We start from the raw sequence: 25,894 nt of genomic DNA, 5'->3' as shown, positions 1-25,894 counted from the left end.
AAACCATTTAAAAAAAACAGTAATCAAACAGAAAGAAAACTGTTTCCAAGGATATTTTCCCCACCAATTGCATACAGTAAATTTTCCTAAAGTAATTAAATTTTTATAAATCCAATCCAAATGAAAACATGAGGGAAATGCTCTATTAAAGCTTCCCCAGGTTACAAGTTTAGGGCCACAGTTTTCAAATAATGTAACATAGAAAGGAAGCCCTGTTGAGGTGATTCAGGACCATCCTGGGAACTAGGAACAAAGTCATTTGCTTCCACAAAAGCTACAAGAGCACTGTTTTCTGATTTCCATTCTAGGATTCAGGATATAAACGCAGTTCTTTACAGAAGAACTGGCAACTGAAAAATATGAAAAATGACATTTACCTGGGCATATAATGCGTAGCCTTCAGCACACCTTGGAAATTTCTTTATGACCTCTTCAAAACCTTTCATAGCTGCTTGGATTTGTGAAGAATTGTTTCCTGTATATGCCTGGCGATACTGTGTAAAAAATCAAAATAGGCCTGTTAAATCGAGAACTCAAAAATTCAGGAAATGTTAACATATAATGGTCACACAAAATTACATAAATATTTCCAGAAAAGCAGGTAATTTGCTAACAAAATCTGCTGCATCTAAAAGGGTTCCACAGGAATATCTGCAGAGCAGGGATTCAAACGCTATGTACAATTAGGGCTTCATTGCCACTATACAATTTCCAGATGCTCAATATCCTAGAGGACAGACTAATTTGAAGTTAACTTTATATATAAATAGGGGAATATTAAACTCAATGAAATTTATTATCATTTTACTAAAAGTATTATAGTATCCTTCATCTGATAACATTTTCACTTGTTTGTCAAGTGACTTTTTTCTTTAAAAGGAAAATTCTTTTAGGACTCAGGGTACGGGGCTAATTGGAAATATCTCATCTCATTAGAAATGGTCTTATTTTACCTGGTTTTCAACTTTGTGTTTCTGAATAGCTCTACAAAGGTGAAATGAGAGGTGCATTATACGATGTCATGATTGCCAAGTATTTCCTTGAAATGCTTTTGTTCTTTGTACTGGCTTACGGTAAAGAGTAGGGAGAAGAGTACTGTTTAGGGGGCACATAAAATCAGGGACAAACATCTATCAAGATGAACCAAATAAAGCACCCAGAGAAATACTGAAGCAGTACCTCAAGTAACATACACACTTCTATTTCTTTAAGCTGACATGTTTTTCTCCCTGTTTGTCACAGATTGAAGGAAAAAACAGAAGATTTTGTAGACAATGAGATACTCGTTTTTGTTAACAATGGGAAATACTGATGTTTAGGAAAATACAAAAGAAAGTAGAACCTACCAAAGCAAAACATTTCTGCGCTTGTGCCAGAGCAGACTCAGGTCTTAATCTAATACATTCATCAAAATCTGCTACTGCTTCTTCAACTTGATCAAGCAGTATTTTCAGCTAAGGAAAAGAAGTACACAAATAAGCACAGTTTAAAACAAAAACTACACCAGTTAAGCATGTACCGTGCCTTTTAGCACAATCAGCATAAAGCTAAGCATGGAATTATTAATACAGAATTACTTTCTAGAAACAGTGAATCAGAAAATCTTATAATTGTAAAGAAAAGGTGCTAAAACTTAGAACTAGTGTTCACTTTTTTAAAAAAGCACTATAAACCTACCAGTTTTTAATCACTCTTAAGTGATTTTTCTTCTAGGATATGAAGTATTTCTGTACTTTCAAACTTCGAAGTAGGGATAGATCAGACATTAAATAATTACATTTCATATTAATCTTAAGATACACCCAGTAAGGATCAAAATATCAAGAATTTTAAGGTTATCTTGATACTTCTTAAGATGCTCCAGACAGAAATACTAGGTAAAATTTTCCATTAGAAAGGACTTGAACTTTTCTATTATATGGATTAGTCCATACTTTCCACTCTAATGCACTCCAAGAAGCCACATCACACAGATTTATAAAGCTATATTTTTCCAGATGAGGCTGAAATTGGGAACTGTTTTCTTCACTATGAACTTTTACTAAAAACCAAATATGCATGGAATTATAAAGCTCTATTCAGAAGAGATTTTTTGTGATACTGTCTAGATAGCTCAGGTTAATAATTCCTTACAAGATGCCTACAAAAATCATTCTGTTGATTCTAAACATTAACTCAAAATGTTCACAGAAGTCTTTTTTAATTTGTCACTAAGTTTTTAATGCTTTACTGATTGAAAAACCTATGAAGCAGAAATGGCCTAAAAACCAAACTTGAACTGGCAAGCCAACATTTGCAGCCTCCCTCTTCTCTCTTTTTTAACAAGTAAATATCAGGACAAATGTTCAAGATGGAACTAAATGTCAACCCAAACTAAACCACCCTGATACTTGGTTCACAGCTATCATAAGTGATATAAGAAAACTTTAAGACATTCTCAAAAATGGTATCAAATCCTTCAATTCAAAGATCAGAACACCTTAAGAAAATTAATTTACCTGTCCTCGGTGGTGATAAACATCTGCATTCTGAGGATCAATGTCAGCAGCCATGTTAAAATCCTGAGTAGACAACAAAGGCTGCTGCTGTTGCATGTACATGCTGCCTCTTTTGATGAGCGCATTTGCTCGAAGCTATATACCCAAAATGAGGAAAGATTCATCATTACTTTTTATTCTAATTTAGTTTTTTAAAAAAATAACAGCTTTATTGAGGTGTAGCTCACATACTGTAAGAGTCATTTTTAGTATATGACTAAAAATGTGCAACCAGTCACCACTAGAAATGTTCTCACTGCTCCCAAAAGAAACCTCATACACATTAGCAGGCACTCTCTATTTCACCTCTAATTCTCAGTCCCTGGAAACCACCATTCTATCTTCTATTTCTACAGATTTGTATATTCCAGACATTTCACACAAATGGAATTGTAAACTATGTGACCTTTCTGTGTCTGTCTTCTTTCACAAATAGCAGGTCCTCAAGGTTCATCTAACATGTACTTCATTCTATTTTAGGGGCTGAATAATATTCCATTGTATAGATAAATCAGTCTATTTATCTCTTCACCAGCTGGTGGACATTTGAGTTGCTTCCACTTTTTGGCTCTTATGAATAATGCTGCTAAGAACATTCATGTACAAGTTTTTGTCTTGACATAAATTCTCATAGGTATATACCTAATAGAGAGTAACTGCTGGGTCACATGGTAACTCTAGAAACTACCCCCCACTAATTTCCAAAGGGATTTTACCATTTTACATTCCTGCTATCAATGTGTGAGAGTTCCTATTTTTTCCACATCTATATCAGTACTTTAATTGTCCAAATTTCTGATTATGGCCATTCTAGTGGGTATAAAGTTACACGTCATTTTCATTTAGATTCGCATTTCCCTAAGGGCTAATGATTTTCTTGTTCTTATTGGTCATTTGTACATATTCTTTGGGAAAATGTCTACTCAGATCCTTTCCTATTTTTAAATTAGGCTATGTTTTTATCGTTGCGTTATAAAGACGATTTAGTACTGTCTGCATACAAGCTCATTATCAGATATGTGACTTGTGAATATTTCCTCCCATTCTGTGGAGTAAGTCCCCCCCACCATCACTTTGTCATCTGTGCTGCTGGTGTCACACTTCAGGAACCACTGCTTAATTTAAAGTACTGAAGATTTCCTCCTTATGTTTCTTCCTAAGAGTTTTATAGTTCTGGCTCTTACATTCAAGTCTCTGATCCATTTTGAGCTCATTTTTGTACATGGTATGATATGTACATTACTACCTGCCATTATAACAAAGTCATGATCAGGAAATAAGAAATAAGATTCTTCTCCAAATTTTTTTTCAAGGCAAAAGTACACAAATGTCCTTAATGAAACAAACAAGAATGCCCCCATGATAATAACAAAAACAGAACATATCTGTAATTATCAGGAAATAAAGATAATTATTACAAGGCTATCTTCAACTTGAAAATCTCATTTTGAAAAGGACTTTTAATAAATACTTAGTTTAAATTACTTTTGTTTACAAGAAATTAAGATAAAATTTGCTAGCAAATACTTAAGCCTTGAAAACAACTTTCATCTTCCACAAAATACATGAATGATTCTTTTGGAGGTGAAGGAAGCCAGAGTTTACTTAATTCAGTGAGGAAAAAGAGATGTTAATCAACCAACAGTACTTTGGTGGCCAACCTCTGTTCTTCTTATGCTGAAATAGAGGGCTCATATAATTTAACAGACCCCCTACCAAATCTCAATTATGAAAATAACTGCATATACACAAGAACACTTAGAAAATGAAACGCTGTTCCAACCACACAACTGCAAAAACTTTTGGTATGTTTTTATATTACAATATATTTTTAGATCTTGTTTTTTCCCTCATATAAATAAACTCTTTCAGAATACATTAAATGTGCTAACTTTTTATTAAATGCATTGTATATTCTTATACTATATATTGCATGTTATTTATAGTATTATGACATATTGCAAGTTATTTATATTATCTATAGCACTGCTACATCACCCTTACTCCTACCCAAATATAGTCCAATATAGTAGGCAGAGGCTATACAGGGAAGCTGAAGCCAAAAGATGCTGTAGAAAAAACAATCCTTTCTCAAGTTAAAGGTAACTATCACTAATATCTCTGTTTTAGTTTCACCACACCAATTCAATCATTATTAGGTGTAGTTCCTTCCAAAACCAAAAATAAGTCTTTTGGAGAATGGCAACTGAAATGCCAACAATTTGGCAAAACATACCTAAAAGCCTCATTTTTATTATTCATTTTTTTCACATGCACACACACAGAGTTTTAAAAGTACCTTCACATTAGCTTCTTGCAAGCTGATGACCTTATCTAAATCTGGTTTGGCTGCATTGGCATTACCAATAAGCAGGTAGAAAGTAGCTCGTAGTAACAATGCTTCTGCCATGTATTTTCCTTGAGCATCTATTTCTTTTGAGCATTCACTTATGATTTTATCATAGTTTTCTTCTTCCATGTACTGTTTGGCCTTTAAATATCCAGAACTGAAAATAAAATGAGCAGAGGCAATTACAAATTTTATCATTTATTACTAATAAAATGAGCACAAAAAATTACTAAGAAAGGACCAAGTGCTGTACCTTGCCACACTCAGTGTACCTGGGGTAAACAAGTGTCCTTTCCCCCTTAATAAGTTAACCAGCCAGTGCAGGACTGGAAGCGGTGGTGGGGTGTGTGTGGGGGTAGCACCTTAGGATTTTTGATGTAGACTGGGATCTTCTTACTGCCTTGGAGAGAGGGTTTTAAAAGGGAAAACAGCAGAGAAAATGGCAGAAACCTAGGGTTATTGTCCAGGCTTCAACATTTAGACACATGAAAAAGGAAGCCAATGACAGATTGAAATGCAACACAGGAAAGGATCCTGTCTTATTCACTTTCTTATCTGTGGCACACTGATGGCACTCAACAGTTACTTTATGATGAACAGAGAAAGAGAAAATAATCAAGTGAGGTGGGGGTCACAGAACCCAAGAGAAGAGGTGTGACCTGAGTTGTACTTTGTAAACATCACTCCAGCTGTGTTGTGAAAAATGAACATTAAAGGAGCAAGAACTTAAGCAAAGGGAATAGCTAAAAGGCTCTCATCTAGAAGTTGTGCTATTTCACTTAGAAGAACAGACCTAGAATGAATAGGTGGGAATATCAAAGCAGCAGACTCTAGCCCACTAGGTTCCTCTGTCCATGGAATTCACAGGCAAGAACACTGGAGTGGGCTGCCATTTCCTACTCCAGGGCATCTTCCCAACCCAGCGATCGAACCCAGGTCTCCTACATTGTGGGGAGTTTCTTTACCATCTGAGCTATCAGGGAAGTCCAACACTTTCAGAATGAATAGGTGGGAATATCAAGCAGCAGACTCTTCCGTCAAATAGGACTTAAAGAAAACACCCTTCTCTTACTGTTTTAAAAAGCAATGACCACAATATCATCACTTGTCTAGGATGATTTTATTGAGAACACTTGTAGAAGGGATTTTTTGAACTGAAAAGGAAAATTACACTAGACGTTCTTTAAGGGGTCTTACAAACATAAGGCACATTACATAAGAAATAATATAAGGCACATTATGTAAGAAAATCATGTTTTCTTATTTCATTTGCTACCTATTCTGAATAGAGAGAATTGGCAAGTGACTTAAAAGTTATGTTAGTCAAAACTGAGAGACTCTGTGCTAACCTTTCCCGTAATTAACATTCTAATACTCCTGTACTCTTTGTTTTACTCCTCAGGTCACCAGGGTTAAGACAAAATAATTAGATTGGAAGTAATAATGGTTCCTATTTACTGAGAACCTAAGTTCTAGATGCTTACAAACATGACCTGTAAACCTCACAATAAGCCTCAAAGGTAATTATTATCTCTCCATTCAAAAACTGATAAAGCTAAGTCTCAGAGTGAAGTAGAATTTAAAATCTTAGGACCAATTCCAGTTAGTGTTCTGGTGAGAGATAGTTATGTCCAACCACCTCTCAATGTAGCATTTAGAATAATGGTATTAAAACTTCATTGTAATTTTTCTGGGATAAGAACTACTTCCTAATCAGAAGAGGCAATTATTGGCATCACCCTCAACATTTACTTCCCATCTACAATTTTTCTTAAAGAGATTGTTCATCAACTAACACAAATCAGAACATCTTGGCACAATTATGCGTAGTATCCTCCCTTAAAAGGTGGCCAATAATGGTAGAAAAATTTAGAGATACAAACCAAAAGCAATCTTTTCCCTTAAACATCCTTATATGCTATAGAGGCAAAATTATGCTTTGCTATGGGAACAGCATTCCCTTTTCTTCCAAACTCATTAGAAATGTCATGTTGGTAATAACATTGTGTCTTCTCTTGGAGAGGTGAGCTAGCCTCAACAGCAAAATAAAAGTATTGCTAAATATAAATGGATAAGCAGGTTAGATAGCTTATATATTACATTACATCACTTGACCGCCAGTTGTACACACAGCACCTTGTACTTTGACTTCAGCTCTCTACAAAAGTAAACACAAACCCAAAGAATGGCATTTTCCTAGGTATGCAGGAAAAACCTTGAAGACAGTCACTCTTTTGGGCACTCCTAAAAATTAAATTAGAAACTTCCTTGCACTAAAATATCTGGATATTGACCTACACAAACATTTTTTAAGTTAGTCCCCCTACTCAAATAGACTTAACCATTTGACTCTCTGGGAACTCTCTTGAGAATATTATGTAGACCTTAAAAGCTCGGCAGACTCCTGGCAGTAAAACCTTGAGTTACCAAAGATGTAACATTCAGGGTATAACAGACATGTGTGAGAAAAGAAGTATTTTTATTATAATAATATTATTATATATTATAATTGTATTATATTCATATCTATCTATAAATAGGTTTTTTAAAGAGATGACTCAGAGTCCCACTTTGGCTCTATGGCAGCAAAAAACTCCACAATCCAATTCCCCCACAAAACCCATTAAGCAGATACTATACTCGAGACACACTTACTTTTCTTTCACTTCTAAAGCCTCCCCTTCCTTGTCTTTATCTTCATCAGACTTCTCTCCTTTAAGCATTGGCTGAGAAATTATATCATCCGTGAAAGAACTGAAGTAAGATTTGATAAATTGTGGAGATGGCATCAGAGGTTCACGATTCTGAAATTTAATCATATTTAAATACATCAAAATAGAAAACACTAACCAAAGAAGCAGATGCATTTGTAGAACACTGAGAACCACTGCCATAAAAACTGACACCTCATTTTCAAATAACTGAAGAATATCAGGCTCCAAACCGTAGGGTAATAGACAGTGAAAATGGTAATGCTGCCAGTCCTAGCTTTTCAAAAAACGTTTTAAATGACAGCCTTTCCCCTCTCTGAAAGATGTAAAATGTCAAGAACTCTTATAACCACACACTAAATTAAACCATCTACTAACTGTGTAAGACCAGTGCCAATTTATACAGTATACCTTTTAAAAACTTTAAAAAGCAAGAGTTGGCAATTTTTTTCTGTAAAAGGCCAGATAGTAAATATTTTAGGTTTTGTATGCCATATAGTGTCACAACCAGTCAGCTCTGCTGTGGTAGTTTAAAAGCTGCCAAAAACAACGTAGGGGTGGCTGAGTTCCAATAAAACATTACTGGCACATTTATAAAACAGGTGGCGGACTGGATTTGGCCTGCTGGCCATTGTTTGGAAACCTCTAATATACGTGAATTCTTTTAATATTCTCTAGGTACAATCCAGACATAGTTCACATTCTTATTTTAAAAGGCCACAAAAGCCCAATATTATAGGAAAAATAAATATAATCCAGATCTAATTTCAGTCATTACCATCATATCCAAATTTAAGCAGTATAAATTAGCAATGACCCTTCACAATGCATATTTCCTCTGTTATTAACCAATGCGGGTTAATCTACCTTGTATTTTTCTTTGGCTTTCTCTTTTCCAAGAAGTTTAAGAACTTTATCAGCTAACAGCATGCTTTGTTGATTTTGGAATCCTTCTAATATACACACAGCAGTGACATCTAGAAATGATGCAAAAAAATAAGAGTGAGTATGAAAATTATTGCAAAGATGACTAGGAGCATCAAATGGGCTCAGTGTTACCACAGAAAGCCAAACTAAATTCATAGCTTTATGTGGCTATCATTTTCAATAAATTTATTCTTAACACTTTGGTTTTACATACTTTACAGTCAAACTCAAAGCTCAGAAAGTCACTCTACTTCTCCAGAATTCACTTTCCTCACCTGTGAGATGAAAGGGACTATGCTGCATGATTTGTGATGTTTCTCACTGCTCTAACATTGTACACAGCAAATAAAACAAGTAACCCAGGAACAGTCTCTTCTGGACAGTAAGTATAGGCCAAATCATAATGTGGCTCTCTCATGGCTGGTCTTACTTTTTTTTTTTATAGGCCTCAGGGTTACTCCTTGTCTCCAAAGCCATCTTGCCACAGAGCTCTCAATGAAATCTTCAAAATATCATTTTAACCTAGCTATGCTACAACTCAATATACAGTGGTTTGAAATGAAAAAGATCAATGTTTCTTTAACCTCCCAACCTTTCATTCAAAGTAGTCAACAACACTGTCCCTCTCTTTTTGAACTCAATTTCTCACAATTGCAAACCCATGCTCCTCCAAACAAGTGAATCTACTGCATGTTCCCCTGATACTCTGGCTAGTGCCAATGTCAATGGCTTGTCCCCATCCCATTTCTCCATCTAAAACCCATTTAAATACCTCTCTATGATTAGCTCTTAATAACTTCAAGGTCTGGTTCAAAACTCAGAAATCTCTTTTTCAAAGCAACACTCCTCCTACCCATCACCAAAGTATATGATACCGCAAAACCTCAAGTTTTTTCTAAAAAACAAAATAGCTTTTTCCTTTTAAATAATGACATTATTAAAAAAAAATAATTATGGCTAAATTTCTGATTATTGATGCTTTTAAAGCAGATTTAAATATGTAGTGGGAAAACACTTTTAGACTGTGGAATCTGCATTTTGGGTTAGCTCTACATCAACTGGAACAATGTACTTTATAGGTCAGTGGCCAATACCTTAACTGAAGTTTTAGCAACAGATATGACTAACTAGAGGCCAAGGAATATTTATGATATTTACTGAGAACGGCAAATTCACTTGATGCTTTGTATCAATTACACAATTTCTAATATTTGAAAATAGCAAGGGCAAAAAACAAATGTTTTCTTTAATGATTCATCTCAAAATTATTTCATATTGATATAGGATATTAATTGAAAATATGCAGAATCTTAGTAACACTCAACTAAACCTCTCTTCTGATTTCTCATTCATGAAATTACACTGATGCTGTTGCCAAGTTTAAAATGTGCAGTATATAAACTTTAAATCATTTAATTCCATAGTTGGGAACAGAGATGGTACTCAAGTATCAGCAATGTCAATTGAAACTATAGAACAAAGTTTCAACTGGGGAAGAGTCAAACTTTTAAACACAATTGATTTCTCTACTCATAGGCAGAGTTGCATATAAATTTACCAGTGACTACAAAGCCTTTAGTAATTTTCATATGTAAACACAAAAATACCCTCACCTTCTAAACATTCCTTCTTATTGTCTAGCTTCTCGTGGGCTTTTGCACGTCTAAAGAGAGCTTTCACATATTTGGGATTAAGTTCAACAGCCTTTGTACAATCTTGTGCCACCTCTTTCCATTTTTGCTGTAATTGAAAGTATTAAAAAACAAAAAGAAAAAGTCACACTGAAGGAAGCACTGTTCAACAGAAATCAGTTTTCTAAACTCAGCAGGCCAAGTATTAAGAGTCCCACGATAGAAAACATATTCCCAATTCATACAAAGAGTTACTATCCACAACACATTATAACAGCTCATACAAATAACTGCAATAAAGGTAAGCAATCTGATTTTTAAAAATAGGTAAAGGACATAAGCCATCTTTCTACTACCACATCTATAACCTACCTACATTTATGTAATCATATCATCTCCTTCCCTCCTTTTAAAACTGAGGAAGCACCGTCTTCAGCAAAGGCCAACCCTCCACTTGCAGTAGGATCCACACTCCCCCCATGTCAAGGACTTCACTGTTAGCTCTCCTGCCTCTGCATCAATCTGCTTCTCTACTGAATCATTCCTATTAGCATAAAAACACTTGCTTTAGTATCTCCCATCTTTTAAAAACCCTCCTTTGATTCCGTAATTCCCTACAGTTACTACCCCATTTCTCAGCCCTCATTATTGCCAAACCTCCAAGGAGTAGCCACTCTGCTTAATTTCCACCTACTTCCACTGGCTGCTCCTTCCCAATTTCTGTAGCTGACTTCTCCCCCCTATCTGATTTCTGCTGGAATGCTCAAGGACTCATCCCTTCTCTTAGGTAATCACATCTATGGTCCCATAACATCTAAAATTAGAGGACTCTCAAATTTATCTCTTTAACCCAAATCACTCTCCTGAAATAGATACATTTCTCAATTCAACCGTCTGCTTAGCTGTCTCAATCCTTCCTCACTCCACTATTACTAAAACTCCTGCTTCTCTTCACCCTTCACATCCAATACAATAGCAAGTTCTATTGGTTTTCGGCTTTCCTTCATGTCTCACCTAGGCAACTACAACATCCTTCCTCAGTCCCCCTGCCTCCACTCTTGCCTCCCTCCAATATACTGACAGAACAGTGAGAACAATTTTAGATGATGTTCCTGCCCTAGTAAAAATCCTTAAATACTTCCCATTACATTCAGAATCAAATCCAAACTTCTTAACATCGCAAGGCTTTGCCTGATCTGGCCTCTGCTACCTCTCCAATTTCATCTCTCTATATCCCAGGATCCTTTATCCATACTTCTTTAATCATGGCAAACTCTCTTCTGCCTCAGAAACAATTACATACACTGTTTTCTCCATTTGTAACACTCTATTCTTCACTATTTGATACACCAATCTCAATCATTCCTCTATTATCAAAGGCTTATCCAAATGTCATTTAACAGTTCACTGTTGAGTGATTTTTGAGTTCTATGCATAACTGTCTGCTTTTACAGACCCAGCTCCTACTACAGTAACCTTTCGTATATAACACAGTCAACAAAATATGATTGAACAAAAAATGCAGAGACTACAAATGACCGATAAACATAGAAAAAGATGGTCTACTTCACCAATATCTCAAAAAGTGCAAATTAAAATGAGATAGTATTTTTCTTCTACTAGAGTGGCAAATATTAAGACTGATAATTCACACAGTGAGATACTAGAAAACAAGCATGCTCAAATATTATTATTAGAATAGGCACTAATTCCATCTCTTTATAATTCCATTTCTAGAATTTTATTCTCAGAAAAGTATGCCAAAAAAAGTATTTAAAAAATATTTACTGCAACACTGAATGCAACAGTGAAAAGAGGAAGTAATTCAAATGTTCATCAATAGGGAGATGTTTTCCACTATACAACTATATAACAGCTACTAACTATAGGCTTTAAAAAGAATGAAACAGATCTGTGTGTGTGATGAAAAGTTGTACCAGATACAGTGGCAACTGGAAAAATACAGTGCAAACAATGTAATGGGAATTAATCTTTAGTCTCCCCCCCCCCACATATACTACTATTACATATATGGAGGCAAAAGTTGAAGAAATAGATTTAAACTGCTGAGGAGAATGGGGTCACCAGAACCTTTAACTTTCTTTATTATCTAATTTTATAAAATCTTACATATACAACTTTGGAATATATGTGGAATGAGCAAAACTAACATTTCTTCTTAAAAAACTATGTAATTAAAGGATATAAAAACAAAACAAAACCCTTATAATTTTAAAACAACTTCAAAAAGTGTATTAGATACATTTGAGCGGCATTAGCCGAAACATTATGCAAATAAAGAGAAACAAAAAGAAGAAAAACCAACCTAGGATACATACCAATTGCTCAAAGGCAGCAGCTCTGTTTTGATAGAATGTGGAAAGGTCAACATTCTTCTCTGTGGGACACAGACTGATAGCCTCAGTATAGCACTGAATAGCTTGTTCATATTTTCCTGCTTTAAAATATTTGTTGCCTTTGTTCTTGGCTGCTTGGGCTCTATCAAGAGAGTTCTGAAATACAAGGTAGCAAGTATGAAACACTTATCAATGCACAGTAACAGGTTCGGATCACAGTGGCTAAATGACACACCGAAGAAAACAATGGAAGGGCAGGATGGGGGTTCACAATGCAAGTCACTCATATTTATATCTTCATGGGAGACAGAGTCTTTAATAGGACTGCTAAGTCAACAATTTTATAAATCTTTAACTTGAAAAACCCTCACACTTTCCCCTCCCAAAGGGCTGTATTGCTTTAAGGTATACCACTTTTCCACCAAACTCTGCCAGCAAGAGTTTCGTAACCAGTCTAATGAGCATAAAACTGTGGTTCTCAATCTGGATGATTTTCCCTCTAGGAAACATTTCACAATGTCTGAAAACCTTTTGGATTTTCACAACTAGGAGTCAGGGGAGATGCCCCTGGTATCTAGCAGGTAGATACTAGAATGCTGCTAACATTCTACGATGTACAGGGCAGCACCCCACAACAACAACTTATCAGATCCAAAACGTCAATAGTGCCAAAGTTGCGAAACCCCAGTATAACATAATATTTTGATATTATTTTAATTCACATTTTCTCCACTATAAATGAATTTGAAAATCTGTTCACGTTTATTGGCTATTTGACTTTTTCATTCTGAAAACCATTTAATCACATGTATTAGTGTTTTTCAATTAGGTTGTTGGTCAACAGTGTAGAACAGATACTAGAAACACTTTGCCATCCTCATTACAACTGTTATCCCAAATCTATTGTTTGCAAATGAATAAAATTTTTGGCACTCCTATCTTTATCTCTGAATCTGCTTCCTAGAGGACCCAATTCACATACTTCATGAGTTGATAGTTAATAGCCACTGAGGACAGTTGCAAAAGCTTCAGCCAACATCTGGGAAGCATCTTTGTAGACAAATCCAGTTATTTAGGTTCAAGCTACTAGGTCCAAGAGCTCTGTGGCATCTTCACTCCAAACTTTGTCAACATCATTCAACTTTAACAAATACATGATTACAAAAGAACCCATGTATTTCCAACAGGTAAACACTGACAAAGCAAAAGCAGAAGTAGCTGCGCCCACAACGAACTCACAGAGCCCCTGTGAGTTCACAGAGCCCTTGTGAAGGATAAGTTGCTTGGGACCTAGGGCACCTCAGTCATGAAGAGATGATGGGAGGAGAGTAAGCTTTTGTATCTGTTATCTTCTCCCTTACTCACGCTTCATTTTTTTTTTTTTTTTTGCTACTTTTTTCTTCCATTTACCTTTTGTTTCCCTTCTTCTTTAGTCTAAATGAAACAACAGTTAGTTTTTAAAAAGTATAGTGTGCAAAGAAGGATGTGTAGGGAACTCTAAGTTCAGAATATTAAACAGCTAGTTTAAGCTAGCTAGTGTCAATAAGTGAAGTGAAGTGAAAGTCGCTCAGTCATGTCCAACTCTTTGCAGCCCCACGGACTATACAGTCCATGGAACTCTTCAGGCCAGAATACTGGAGTGGGTAGCCTTTTCCTTCTCCAGGGGATCTTGCTAACCCAGGGATCAAACCCAGGTCTCCCGGATTGCAGGTGGATTCTTTACCAGCTGAGCCACCAGGGAAGCCAATAAAAAACATGTATATTTTAAAATGAGATGCAAAAGGGTAAAAGGAGTCAAATAAGACACAAAAAGAGTAATACATGAATATGAAATCTTCTACCTGTAAAGAGCCTTAACCATCTTGCAAAAGTTTTGACAGTAAAAAAATCCTTGGCACATTCATAATAGAAGACAACTAGGACTTTCTAATGTAGTTGTGGTTTCCAGTTGCTGGAAAACTGCACTTGAAGCAACCTCATCAATCCTCCCATTCCACTAGAGAAACAGAAGTCAGACTGGAGTAGGGCTGCATCATCCAGAAGGAGCAAGGAGGCCCTCCACCCAAAAGACCAGTGACAAACACACCATGTCTGTCTTCCAAGAAACCACATTGTCAAGAACTGCTAACATAAAGGAAAATTAATACCACAAAAGAGAAGCACCCCACTCATATTTAAAAAACTAGTATTTGAGGAAGCAGGATAAACAAAGCAAACAGAAAATTTAACATCAGAGGAATGGGAGGTAATCACACTCATTTAAAAAAAGGCTGCTTTTAAAGAGCACCAATTAGACATCTTGAAAATTAAAAAGAATTATTATGATAAAAATAGATGGACTGTATATTAGGATGGGCATAACTGAGGAGCAAATAAGTAGCAGGCAGGGGCAAGTGAATCTGCCAGAATGCAAGAAGAATAGAGGACAGGGAGATGAGAAGTTTGGGAAAAAGTTAGATGATATGGAGTATAAATCCCAAAGTTCCAACATCTATCTATCTATGTTAGAAGGAAAGGCACAGAGAGGAGTGTCTTAAGAAAATATCAGAAAAATTCCTGACACACATTTTTAGATATACCATGGTGAAATTTCACAGTAAAAATCCTTGAAGTTTTCAGGTAGAAAAAAATTATATACACATACACACACATAAAGATTACCTAAAAAGAAAAAAGAACCAAACTGGGGTCAGACTATCACCAACATTATGTATTAAAAAACAATGAAGCAACAACTTCAAAGTCCTGAAGAAAGATTACCTTGAACTTAAAATCTTATACCTAGCTAAATTAGCATTTAAGGTTTAATACAAGAACAGAAACTGAGGTGTACAACTTCCTTACCACTAAAAATGAACTCCAAAGTAGGGGAGATGATCAATAAAACAAAAAAGCAGGAAGGGGAGGATAAAGGAAGAAACAAAAAGGTGGAGTGAATATGGCAAGAATCACCAACATGTCAATAATACCAATAAATGTGAGTAGCTTATATCTCCCTATTAAAAATAACCTATTTAAAATAAAAAAACAACTACACACTACCTACAGGCATGAGCTAAAACAAAATGACAGGTCAAAAAAGAACGTAAAAAAGTTACAGAATGCAAATTCTTCCAAAAAAGAAGGCAGTATCAGACAAAATACCATTCAAATGCCAGGGATGGAGCACAGAAGGGCAGTTTTATTGATAAAAGGTACAATCTACCAAGAAAACATCATGATCACAAACTTTTATGTGCTCCAAAAAACTTTAAAATAATGAAACTTAATTACTTTTGATGTTAAATACAACTAGATAAACATTATTTCAATTTCTTGTAAAAAGTTTACAATGTTTCTAAGTCATTGAGAACATGGCTCATACACAACCTAATACACTAGGGCCTGCTGACATAGAAAACAAGCTGCTACATTAAATGGCTGTGAGAAGTAAGTTTGACTATTACTTTTACTAAAGATTTGAGGATTAAAAAAGAACTTTCTTGGGTCAGAGTAATGACTTTGTTTCATTAGCACAAACAGGCAAAGAACTTTCCTGTCTATTGGAAGTTTAAGGCTACATACAGGATATCACACAGAATACAAAGAGAGGTAGTCATGTGAGTGCAGATACGTTAAAAGAATAGAGAGAAATACGGAAAGGTATACAAGGCTTCTTCTCCTTAGAAAGATGGGTACTTCTTATTTTTATTTCAGCAAAGTCCTTTTTTTTTTTTAAGTCGCTCAGTCGTGTCTGACTCTTTGTGACCCCATGGACTGTAGTCCGATGCAATTCTCCAGGCCAGAATACTGGACTGGGTAGCCTTTCCCTTCTCCAGGGGATCTTTCCAACCCAGGGATTGAACCCAGATCTCTCACATTGCGGGCAGATTCTTTACCAGCTGAGGCACAAGGGAAGCCCAAGAATACTGAAGTGGGTAGCCTAGCCCTTCTCCAGGGGATCTTCCCAACTCAGGAATTGAACCGGGGTCTCCTGCATTGCAGGCAGATTCTTTACCAACTGTGCTATCAGGGAAGCCCTGACAGCAAACTCTAAATCAACCTAAAACCAACCAAGACATTTTGAACATAAACGCTCAAGAATACTTATGCACTGTTAACTTCTTTCACTTACCATTTCCCTCCATTTAGCCAAGTTTTACAATAGATTCCCTTTAAAAATTATTACAGATTTTTTGTCTCCTAGGGTCAAAATCAGAACCCGCTTAATTTCCTTTCCTTACTGTACTAGGGGAAAAAAAAAATGATGCTCTGAATGACACTGAGTGGACAAGGATCAAATTACACAAACAAATCACCAAACTGCAAATTTTCATCCACTGTCACTCCAGAAGGCAACCAAACCACATCTGGGAAGAGCAAGGTCTCAGTGAACCTCACTATCACCTTCTGCTCACCATACCCTCCCTCCACAGCCACATTACTTTCTAACTGCTTCCCTTCATTAATAAAAATGAAGAGAAAGAATGGCATTACCACAGGGACAATACAGAGAAGCTAATTATTTCGGTCCAATGATAAAATTTAGGACAAAATGTGAGCTTATCAATCAACACCAGCCTTCTTCTATGTCACGAAACACAGTGATTACGAAACTTTATGTAAAACTTTACATAGCTTTATGAAAGTAGCAATCAAGTCTGGAGCACTTACCACATAAGAAACAACCTTTCAATACTTTATTGACCAATTGCTACTTTTATAAAAATCAAGTTTAAGATAAAAGATACCTAAAGGTAACAATTAGACATTAATAATAGTAATTAGATAATAATTAGACATTATTTTCACAAGCTTTGAGGCCAATACCAGGCAGAAATTAAATTCATTAGAAGAAAAAGTTTAAATTGGAAAATATACAACTACCCAAATCTTTATAATATAGGGGATTTTAATTCCAACTCTCAGGAATCCTTTGCACTGCTTTTCAGTTATTTTCTACCCCACTCCATCTACTTTCTCAAATTATAACAAAAACTTTTAGAATTATCAATGATATAAATTTGGCAATAAGGAATCACTGTAAATTCTTAGCAAGTGTTTAAAAAAACATTCTGGTGATCAGACACATATAGTTATTGTAAAAAGAATGAGCTAGAATCAGGTACATTAATCCATGTGTAAGGAAATAGAATAGGTATAGCAATCACCACTTTATCTGCAGAAGATACATTCAAAGACACCTGTCTCCAGTGAATGCCTGAAACTGCAAATAGTACCAAAGCCTACATATACATTTTTTTCCTAAATACATGTATCAAGGATAAAGCTTAACTTATACATTAGGCACAATAAGAGATTCATAAGTAATAACAAAGTACAACAATTACAGTATGCTGTAATAAAAGTTATGTGAATGTGGTCTCTTTCTCAAAATATCTCATTGTACAAATTTAATGCCTTTTCCATCTTAACACACTGTAGCTATATCTTCTGCAGTCTGTGACAGCAAAACTAGCACAGCTTTCTCGTTCTTTCACAATTTCAGAAATAAATTTATTCTTACCATATATCTTAGCAACTTCATCATATGATTATTTTTCCTTTCCTTATTAAGTCAAGAACATTCATCTTTTTACTGAAAAGAAGCACTTTAATGGCTTCTCTTTGGTATGTCCTAATTGCCAGCATCGCTAATCTTGTGCTCTGGGCTATTAAGTAAAATACAGGTTACTAGTGCAATAGTCAATCTGACAGCTAACTGAATGCTAAGGGGCAGGATGTGCTGGACAAAGGGATGATTCACATCCCAAGCAGGACCAAGTGGGACTGTGTGCAACTTCGTAATGCTACTCAGAATGGCACACAATTTAAAATTTATGAACTATTTACTTCTGGAATTCTCCATTTAACATTTTCAAATCATGGTTTAGTGTGGTTAACTGAAACTACAGAAAGCTAAAACAGTGGGTAAGAGGGAACTTATCACCATAATTACACATTTACATCCAGTTAAAATATATATGAGGTGGTTCCATACTGTTTCTTTTAAATGGTTTTATTCCCTTGCTGCTGCTGCTAAGTCGCTTCAGTCGTGTCTGACTCTGTGTGACCCCACAGACAGCAGCCCACCAGGCTCCCCAGTCCCTGGGATTCTCCAGGCAAGAACACTGGAGTGGGTTGCCATTTTATTCCCTTAAGTTTACCAAATTCCAGAGGCATATTTTAAAATTTGAATTCTAGCTTTAGGAAAGTTAGCAATCAAGTCTGGAACACTTACCACATAAGAAACAATCTTTCAATACTTTATTGACCAATTGCTACTTTTATAAAAATCAAGTTTAAGATAAAAGATACCTAAAGATAACAAGAAAGTTCTTTCCTATATTATGTCCTGAAATGTAAAAAATCTACAACTCCACCTACTAAATCACAATATAGAGAACTGTTAAGAAGAATCTACTTGTAAGAAGGGCTTCCCTAGTGGCTCAGATATCTGCCTGCAGGAGACCTGCGTTCAATCCCTGAGTTGGGAAAGATCCCCTGGAAAAGGAAATGGCTACCCATTCCAGTATTCCTGCCTGGAGAATTCCATGACAGAGGAACCAGGTGGGCTATAGTCCATGGGGTCGTAAAGAATCAGACATGACTGAGTGACTTTCACTTTTACTTGTAAGGATGCTACCTCTTCAGGATTATGGTTTGAGTTCATACAAAATCAAGCAATTTATAAAAAGAATGCCTAAATGAGGTTTAAGACTGTTAACACAAATTTCCCCAGGATAGAATATAAATGAAAAGCTGGAAATTTTGAAAAAATATTCAATTTGTGTGAATTTTTAAAAAAATGTCAAATAATGAAGCTTCACTGGTTCATTTACTCACACCTTCTAAGCGCCAGTTGTGAAAAATGACAAAGACAGAGCAAGTCCCAGTCTTCACAGATTCATGAGTTTAGTAGCAAAGACATGAATAAACGACTCTAGTACTCTAGTGCTAAGTGCTATGGAAGAGAAAAGTTCAGAGTGTGATGTAATCAATCACGCAACAGTATGCTTAGGTATAAAAGGGTTTCAGAAGAGGTGAAATGACCTACATATTGTGACTTGAAGGATAAGAAGGTAGGCATAATGGACAGTGTTACAGAACATCCAAAGGTAAGAAACAGAGGAAGTGGCAAAAGATGAAGGTAAGAGAGGAGCGAGAACAAGACCACAGAGTTTTAAATCGTGATGAATTTGAACTTATGTTGTGAACAATGAACAGAATACCACTTAACAGTTTTAAGCATGGAACTGTTAGGATTTACTCTATTAGTGACAAAATGGATTGGAGAAAGACAATAAAGAGTATCAGTATTCAGTCAAGATGTAATAGCAGTGGGAATGGAAGAGTAGTCAGATACTTAAGTAGTAGAATGTTCTGGATATTTTTCTAGGTTGGATGTGGAGAACATGAAAAGAATAGAAAGTTAGGGAAGATAGATATATAAGTTTCTGGCTTGGAAAACTAGTTAGATGAACCACATTGATAAGGAATATTATCAAGAGAATCCGATGTTAAACACTTAAAAGGTAACGAGGTGAAGATTTCCTTTAAATCTGGGTCGTTTGAGAGGTCTGAGCTATAAACAAGAAATTAGGGGGTCATTATATAAGTGTTAAGTGAAGCTTCTGGAGGGCAAATAAGCATCCAGTGAAGGTATGGAACATTAAGAAAGCCTGTGACAGAACCATGAAAGTGACCAACTAAAATCAGAGAACACAGTGTCTCAGAAACCAAAAGAAAAATCACAAAATTAAGAGAAATTAATGTGAAATACTATGAAGGATCAAGTTAAGATGAAGAGCGAAAGGTGTTCACTGGTCTTATGTCACTGGTGATCCTGATTAAAAAAAAAAAAAGATTAGAAACAGATCATTGGAGCCGGGGTAGGAATTATTTAATTTCAACCATGACTGATAACAGCAGGTTATCAGTTTTTGACCTCTTTATTAAAATGTTTACACACATCTCTCCATTCCTGTTTTAAAGGATTGACTTAGATTAGTGGTTCCTAAACATTTCACTCTTGTGCAACATTAAAATAAAAAACTTGAACTGGAATAACTGCTTTTTTAAGTAATCAAATTAACAACAATTGGATAAAACACTACTATAAAGTCAGTAGTAAATAAGCGCACATTTAAAAAATTCACAAGTTGTTTGAAAAAAAAATATGTAAGACATTTGTGCAGCCAGATACCATGGCTGGTGTATCTCTGAATATGATGCTGCCCTGTGATAACTCAGGCCCAGAGATGGAGAAGTCCTGTGGATTAGATGATTCACAAAGAACTGTACGAACTTTGAAAAATCTGTTAATTCTCAAGTTTTCAAAATAAATTACTAAAACAAAATGGCACGTCATGGTAGATTTTATAATGTCCCAAAGTGGAAAATGATTTAATACTTTACCTCTGTCTCACACTATCAACTGTGATTAGATGCCTTCCTTTGGTGAAATCCTGAAATCCCATTAATTAAACAAAAATATGAAGTTTTTGCTTTACAAGTATTTGCTATCCCAGAAAGAGACAATCTGGTATAGTCTGTTTGCACATGAGTATCACAAACCCAATAGACAGGAGCCCAGTAATTGGTTCAGTTTTACATTAAGGCAAACATAAGCCAACAAACAATAACCACTGATTTTCCACTCTGCTCACTGATACTGAGCCCTAACCTGACAATATTTATCCATTCCTGCATTCCCTTGAAAATCACAACTATTGATTAGGTGGGAAAGAATAGAGCATCAGGATTCTGCCAGTTTTCCCATCAGTTAAAACAAATGTTTTCTTATTTACAAAGCCCACTGAGGTTGACAATTTAAAGGTGCTATTCAAATATAAAACAATTTCTCCAACCACAGATAATAATAAATTACCATCTGTGGTCAAATAGTCTAATAATAACTCTAAGGACCAGACTATAAAAAACAAACAGTCTTTCAGTATACATTGATCATGATCAGTTACAATACAAATTTCCATTAAAAAAATGGCAAAGACATTTTTACTGTTGCTTTACTAAAGTATCATCTAGTAACTCAAAGTAAGATTATAGGTACAACTCCGTAAATTCCACAAGAACAGTATGTGCAAGTCTTTTGCTCAGTTTTATTTTGGGTCAGAAGTAATCATTTTAAAGCAGTTCAAGTTATACAAAGAAGTCAATATAGAAGTCTAATTTTTAGCAGCAATGACGTGAACTAAAAAATTGTTCTGGTAAAACTGCAAAACGCCATGAAATTTAAAAATTGACACAGTGTTGACCTAGACAATGCTGAAAAACTGAAAATGGGGCTTAAGGAAATCTAAAATCTGACAGTATGCTAAATTCTATCAAACGCCAAAAAGGTGAGGTGGAGTAGGTAATTTTTGAAACTGCAATATCAAAGCCTAGCTTTTTTTTTTTTTTTAAATAGAAACTATCTTTATTTTTGGTGATTTGGAGGAGGGCATGGCAACTCGCTCCAGTCTTCTTGGCTGGAGAATCCACATGGACAAAGGAGCCTGGCGAGCTACAGTCCATAAGGTCGCAGAGAGTCAGACACAACTTAGCACAGCACAGCACATAGAACTGAGAACTTTTATGTATTATTTATTCATCCACTGTTCTTCCATGATTAAAAACAAATAAAATAGGAAATGGCCAGAGAATTTCAGAAACATGAAAACAAGACAAATGATGACTAATTCATGGTGCCATGATCACCACTCCCAGGGCTGAAATAAAAAAGATCTAATATTTTAATTCTCTTATCTTACAGGGATGACACCAACATCAGAGAGATAAAATGACTTTCCAAGGTAACTGCTGGAGACCCCAATATAAAACACACATTTCCTGGTTCTCACAGTCCATAGGTTTTTCCAGCATAGTCATACCGCATCGTTGCTATACTTTCTTTAAAAGCAGTATGTTACTCTCCCATTAGAAAGACTATTTGGTTCTCTCAGGGCCTAGCACAATGCCTGATACACAGGATGCACTGAATTAAGGTAGTCTGCTTCTACATCAGAATTTCCTTTATAAAATTGACTGCTTATCAGGAGCTTCCCTGATAGCTCAGCTGGTAAAGAATTCGAATGCAATGCAGGAGACCCTGGTTTGATTCCTGGGTTGGGAAGATCCTCTGGAGAAGGGATAGGCTACCCAGTATTCTTGGGCTTCCCTTGTGGCTCAGCTGGTAAAGAATCATCCCACAATGCGGGAGACCTGGGTTCCATCCCTGGGTTGGGAACATCCCCTGTAAAAGAGAAAGACTAGCCACTCCAGTATTCTGGCCTGGAGAATTCCAAGGACTGTATAATCCATGGCGTGGCAGAGTCAGACAGACTGATCGACTTTCACTCACTCACTTAATAAAAACATGTCTTCACTCTGGATAGTATAATATGGAAATAACTTGCAAATATATATAACTTGGAGTTTTCTGACCAAAGTTTTCTCTGAACTGATTCACTCTGTAACTGTAACTGCTATTATACAATCTCAGACTCAGAAAAATCCTCCCCACCCCCCTCAGCTCACTCCCGTATTGTTAAATGCAGCCAGGCCAATTCCATTCCCTCCCACCTCCCCCAACAGCTGTCAGATACCAGAAGGATTTAATAGTTCCAACAAAACCATACAAAGCAGTTTATCAGGCACTCCGATGCTTGGCTTAACGTCAGAGAATCCGTATCACGCAGTCAGGCTTGGTCATGTTAAGTTTCCAGGTAAAATTAAAAAAAATACATTTAAGATGCTTCTACCCCAAGTTTAAGAACTCATTCCCAGAGATGAAATAAATGCTTCTGAACACCATTTTACTCTTGTCCACCAAGTCACTGTATTTACTCCCAAACCCAGGGAGTCATTTGTTATTAAAAGATTATTACTGATTAAGTCCTAGGCCTTAGAAATGATCAAGGCAATTCATATCACAATGTACCGATCGTTCAGGGAATTTGGCTTCCTTTACTAGTTAAAGACAATCATCACATTAGCAAATGTCCCCTTACCCACAACGATAGAGATAAACGCTGTGTCACTGAGAAGAAAAGCAAATATTTTTCTGAAACCAAAAGGAAACTGTCAACGAATGTTGCTAACCTGTGCCCTCGGGCTACTCCATTCCCTATAACGGCGGCCAGAACTGTTTCCCTAAACCCATGCGCGGCCGCTTGGCAGCTTCCATCTGATGGGAAGCCCCCTGAGGGGCACAACCCCGTCAAGGAAAGGCTGCACCAGCCGGGTTCTACCTCCACGCCCGGGGCTGCTTCTCACCATTTCCAGGTGAGTACCGGGGCCATCGGGGTGTCCGCTGCCCGGGGCCGGACTGGCCCTGCCCTCCGGGGTCTTCCGTTCACTGTTGCGCTTCAGGCCGCCGGAGTCGCCTCGGGCCCCGGTCTCCCGGCGCCGCCGCTGCCGGCTCCACAGGTACAGGGCACCCGCTCCTAGCAGCAGAGGCGCCCCGACCGCCAGCGCCAGCTGCCATCTCGGCAGGCCCCCAGTGCCCGGGCCCGAAGTCGCACTGCCGCCGCCCACCCCACTCCCGGAACCGGGTCCAGCCGCTGCGACCACTGCCGCCTCCACAGGCTTAGAGGCGGCCATAACGAGTGTCCTCCGCCACCGCCTCCTTGCTGGTAGCGGGAGCCACAGTCAGCAGGTAGCGTCCCAAGGAAAACGGGAGGGAGGTAGGGGAGGAAAGCAGTGAGCGAACAAGCACGCTAGGCAGCAAGAGCGGACGACAGAAAAGGGCCAGAGGTCACCGGAAGCCCAAGGCATGCCGGGCCAGACCTGGCCGTCCTTCTTTTTCCCTTCTCAAAAAGGGAGGGGGGGCAGGGAGAAAAGAGGAGTGGAAAATCACTTCCGGGTCAAGGTAAACTGGGCGTGATGTGAACGTCCCAGGCAGCCCTTTTTCTTTCCTTTCGTACCGCTGCTGATTGTAAGACTAACTTCTGGGGTCCGGGGCCTCCGGTGATAGCCGATGCCGCTCCCTACGCCTTCAGTAAAGAAGGGCCGAGGGCCCTGTGAGCTAGCGAAGCGGAGGAAGGGCTCATAAACAAGCGGGTTAAAGTGCTCGGGTGAGCAGAGGAAGCTTCAGGCTCCTAACCTGCGCTAAGAATGGGCGGGAGTAACAGGAGTTTTGAAGATTATTGGCTGGCAGGAGTGGTGGGCGGGGCGTAGGCCGAGCTGCCTAGTTCATTGGTGGAATTTGGACCCTCGTTTTCTCGCTACAGCCACGTTGGCGCTGCTTAGAGCCCGGCGGCCGTTAGCTCCGTTGTCTGTGCGCGTGTCCCGGGAAACCATCGGGTTGGAAGGACTTTTAAAAATGTGAGCGGAAAGAGCCAAAAGCTGAAGATAGCCCGATATCACCGGTCTTCTTAGCTCTACCATGGCCAGATTTTAGTTTGGAAGAATTTGAGGTTATTGAGGGCAACGGCGGGTGGCAGAAATCAGACTCGGTGGAAATCTAGGTTGGCTCCAGTTGAAACAGCTTCAACGGGGTCCCTGCGACTCGCCTTCTGCACCAATTACGAGAGCGATGGCGTCTGGGTGTTACGAGGTTCTCGAAGTGAGTGGGTAGAAATGAGAAGACCCAGAGTTCCCATCTTTCCTGTACGTATTTGTGTCATACCGGATTTCACTTGACACCCCAGCCCACACCTCGCTCTTTGGAGCCTCCGCGCCCTCCCCAGTGCTGTGGTCCACCCACTGTCATGCCATGTTCCCAAGTAGAAATTTCAGCTTTATGTATCTTAATAGCTTTGTCAAGTCCTGTCACCGTGTTCTGCACCAGATTTCTGAAAATACAAAAATTTTCCTTACAAGAAGTTTAGAATTCAGAGTATTTGCAAAAATAGAAAAAAGTATTAATAGAAAAATCAGAGTCCAGAACTATGGCTCTCCATTTCAGGTATACTGATCTGCAAGACCCTCATAATAAAAATTTGCAAATGAAGATTTTGCTTTTGGGTACAACCGAGGATTTTCGAAACAGCGAAAATATGCATGTGCAGACTATAGCGGCTGCATAAAGATTGAAAGGAGGTAATTTATTAAATGGTACCAAAATAGACTGAATGGCCTAATTTGAAAGTCAGAATAATTGCTTTTCTCTTGCTTCATATGGGTTCCTATTAGTACATTGCTTTCGGGCTGTAGAGTACCTTAGCAACAGGCTAAAAAGATGAGCTAAAAATACTAGCAGTAGAATTGATCAAATAGTGATTGTTGTAGGCGATGACTTCTTTCACTTCCTGATTCCCAACCCCCAAAGGCAAGTCTTTGGTTCCTTAATGTAATTTTTCCCTAGCCTTTTCAGAACAAAGTTAGACTCTCTCTTGAAATTTCAATTTTTCTGCAGCCTCAGGGGATTGTAGAATGCTAGTAATTACAAATTATCGGT

The 25,894-nt window shown here is 37.4% G+C and overlaps 2 protein-coding genes across 11 annotated transcripts in view; one reads left to right on the top strand and one right to left on the bottom strand.

The window, feature by feature from the left end:
- Nucleotides 1–24,263, bottom strand: part of TOMM70 (translocase of outer mitochondrial membrane 70) — a 35,769-nt gene extending 11,506 nt beyond the window's left edge. For both annotated transcript variants that reach the window (XR_014077558.1, XM_081572473.1), the window contains exons 1-9: nt 23,770–24,263; nt 12,496–12,669; nt 10,139–10,265; nt 8,466–8,575; nt 7,543–7,691; nt 4,837–5,044; nt 2,499–2,633; nt 1,347–1,454; nt 378–494 (exon numbers count right to left, since the gene is read on the bottom strand). Coding sequence is in view for 1 of the 2 variants with exons in the window: in XM_081572473.1 (XP_081428599.1) it covers nt 378–494; nt 1,347–1,454; nt 2,499–2,633; nt 4,837–5,044; nt 7,543–7,691; nt 8,466–8,575; nt 10,139–10,265; nt 12,496–12,669; nt 23,770–24,096 (1,455 nt within the window). In the remaining variant the exon portion in view is untranslated. The remainder of the gene's footprint in view (nt 1–377; nt 495–1,346; nt 1,455–2,498; nt 2,634–4,836; nt 5,045–7,542; nt 7,692–8,465; nt 8,576–10,138; nt 10,266–12,495; nt 12,670–23,769) is intronic.
- The window catches only part of LNP1 (leukemia NUP98 fusion partner 1), a 39,001-nt gene continuing 37,352 nt past the window's right edge, over nt 24,246–25,894 (top strand). For 3 of the 9 annotated variants that reach the window (XM_081572501.1, XM_081572494.1, XM_081572496.1), the window contains exon 1: nt 24,775–25,104. In XM_081572501.1, the coding sequence (XP_081428627.1) occupies nt 25,075–25,104 (30 nt within the window). In that variant the 5' untranslated portion in view covers nt 24,775–25,074. Of the gene's footprint in view, nt 24,365–24,774; nt 25,105–25,402; nt 25,537–25,894 lie in introns of those variants that run through there. The other 6 variants (XM_081572495.1, XM_081572499.1, XM_081572502.1 and 3 more) reach the window with 4 other exon arrangements.

This window comes from Giraffa tippelskirchi, chromosome 2, assembly GCF_054371585.1.
Source record: "Giraffa tippelskirchi isolate mGirTip1 chromosome 2, T2T-mGirTip1v1.2.pri, whole genome shotgun sequence".
Classification (NCBI taxonomy): Eukaryota; Metazoa; Chordata; class Mammalia; order Artiodactyla; family Giraffidae; genus Giraffa; species Giraffa tippelskirchi.
Note: the sequence above shows the minus strand (reverse complement) of the source record. Positions and strands in the feature narration are given on the sequence as shown.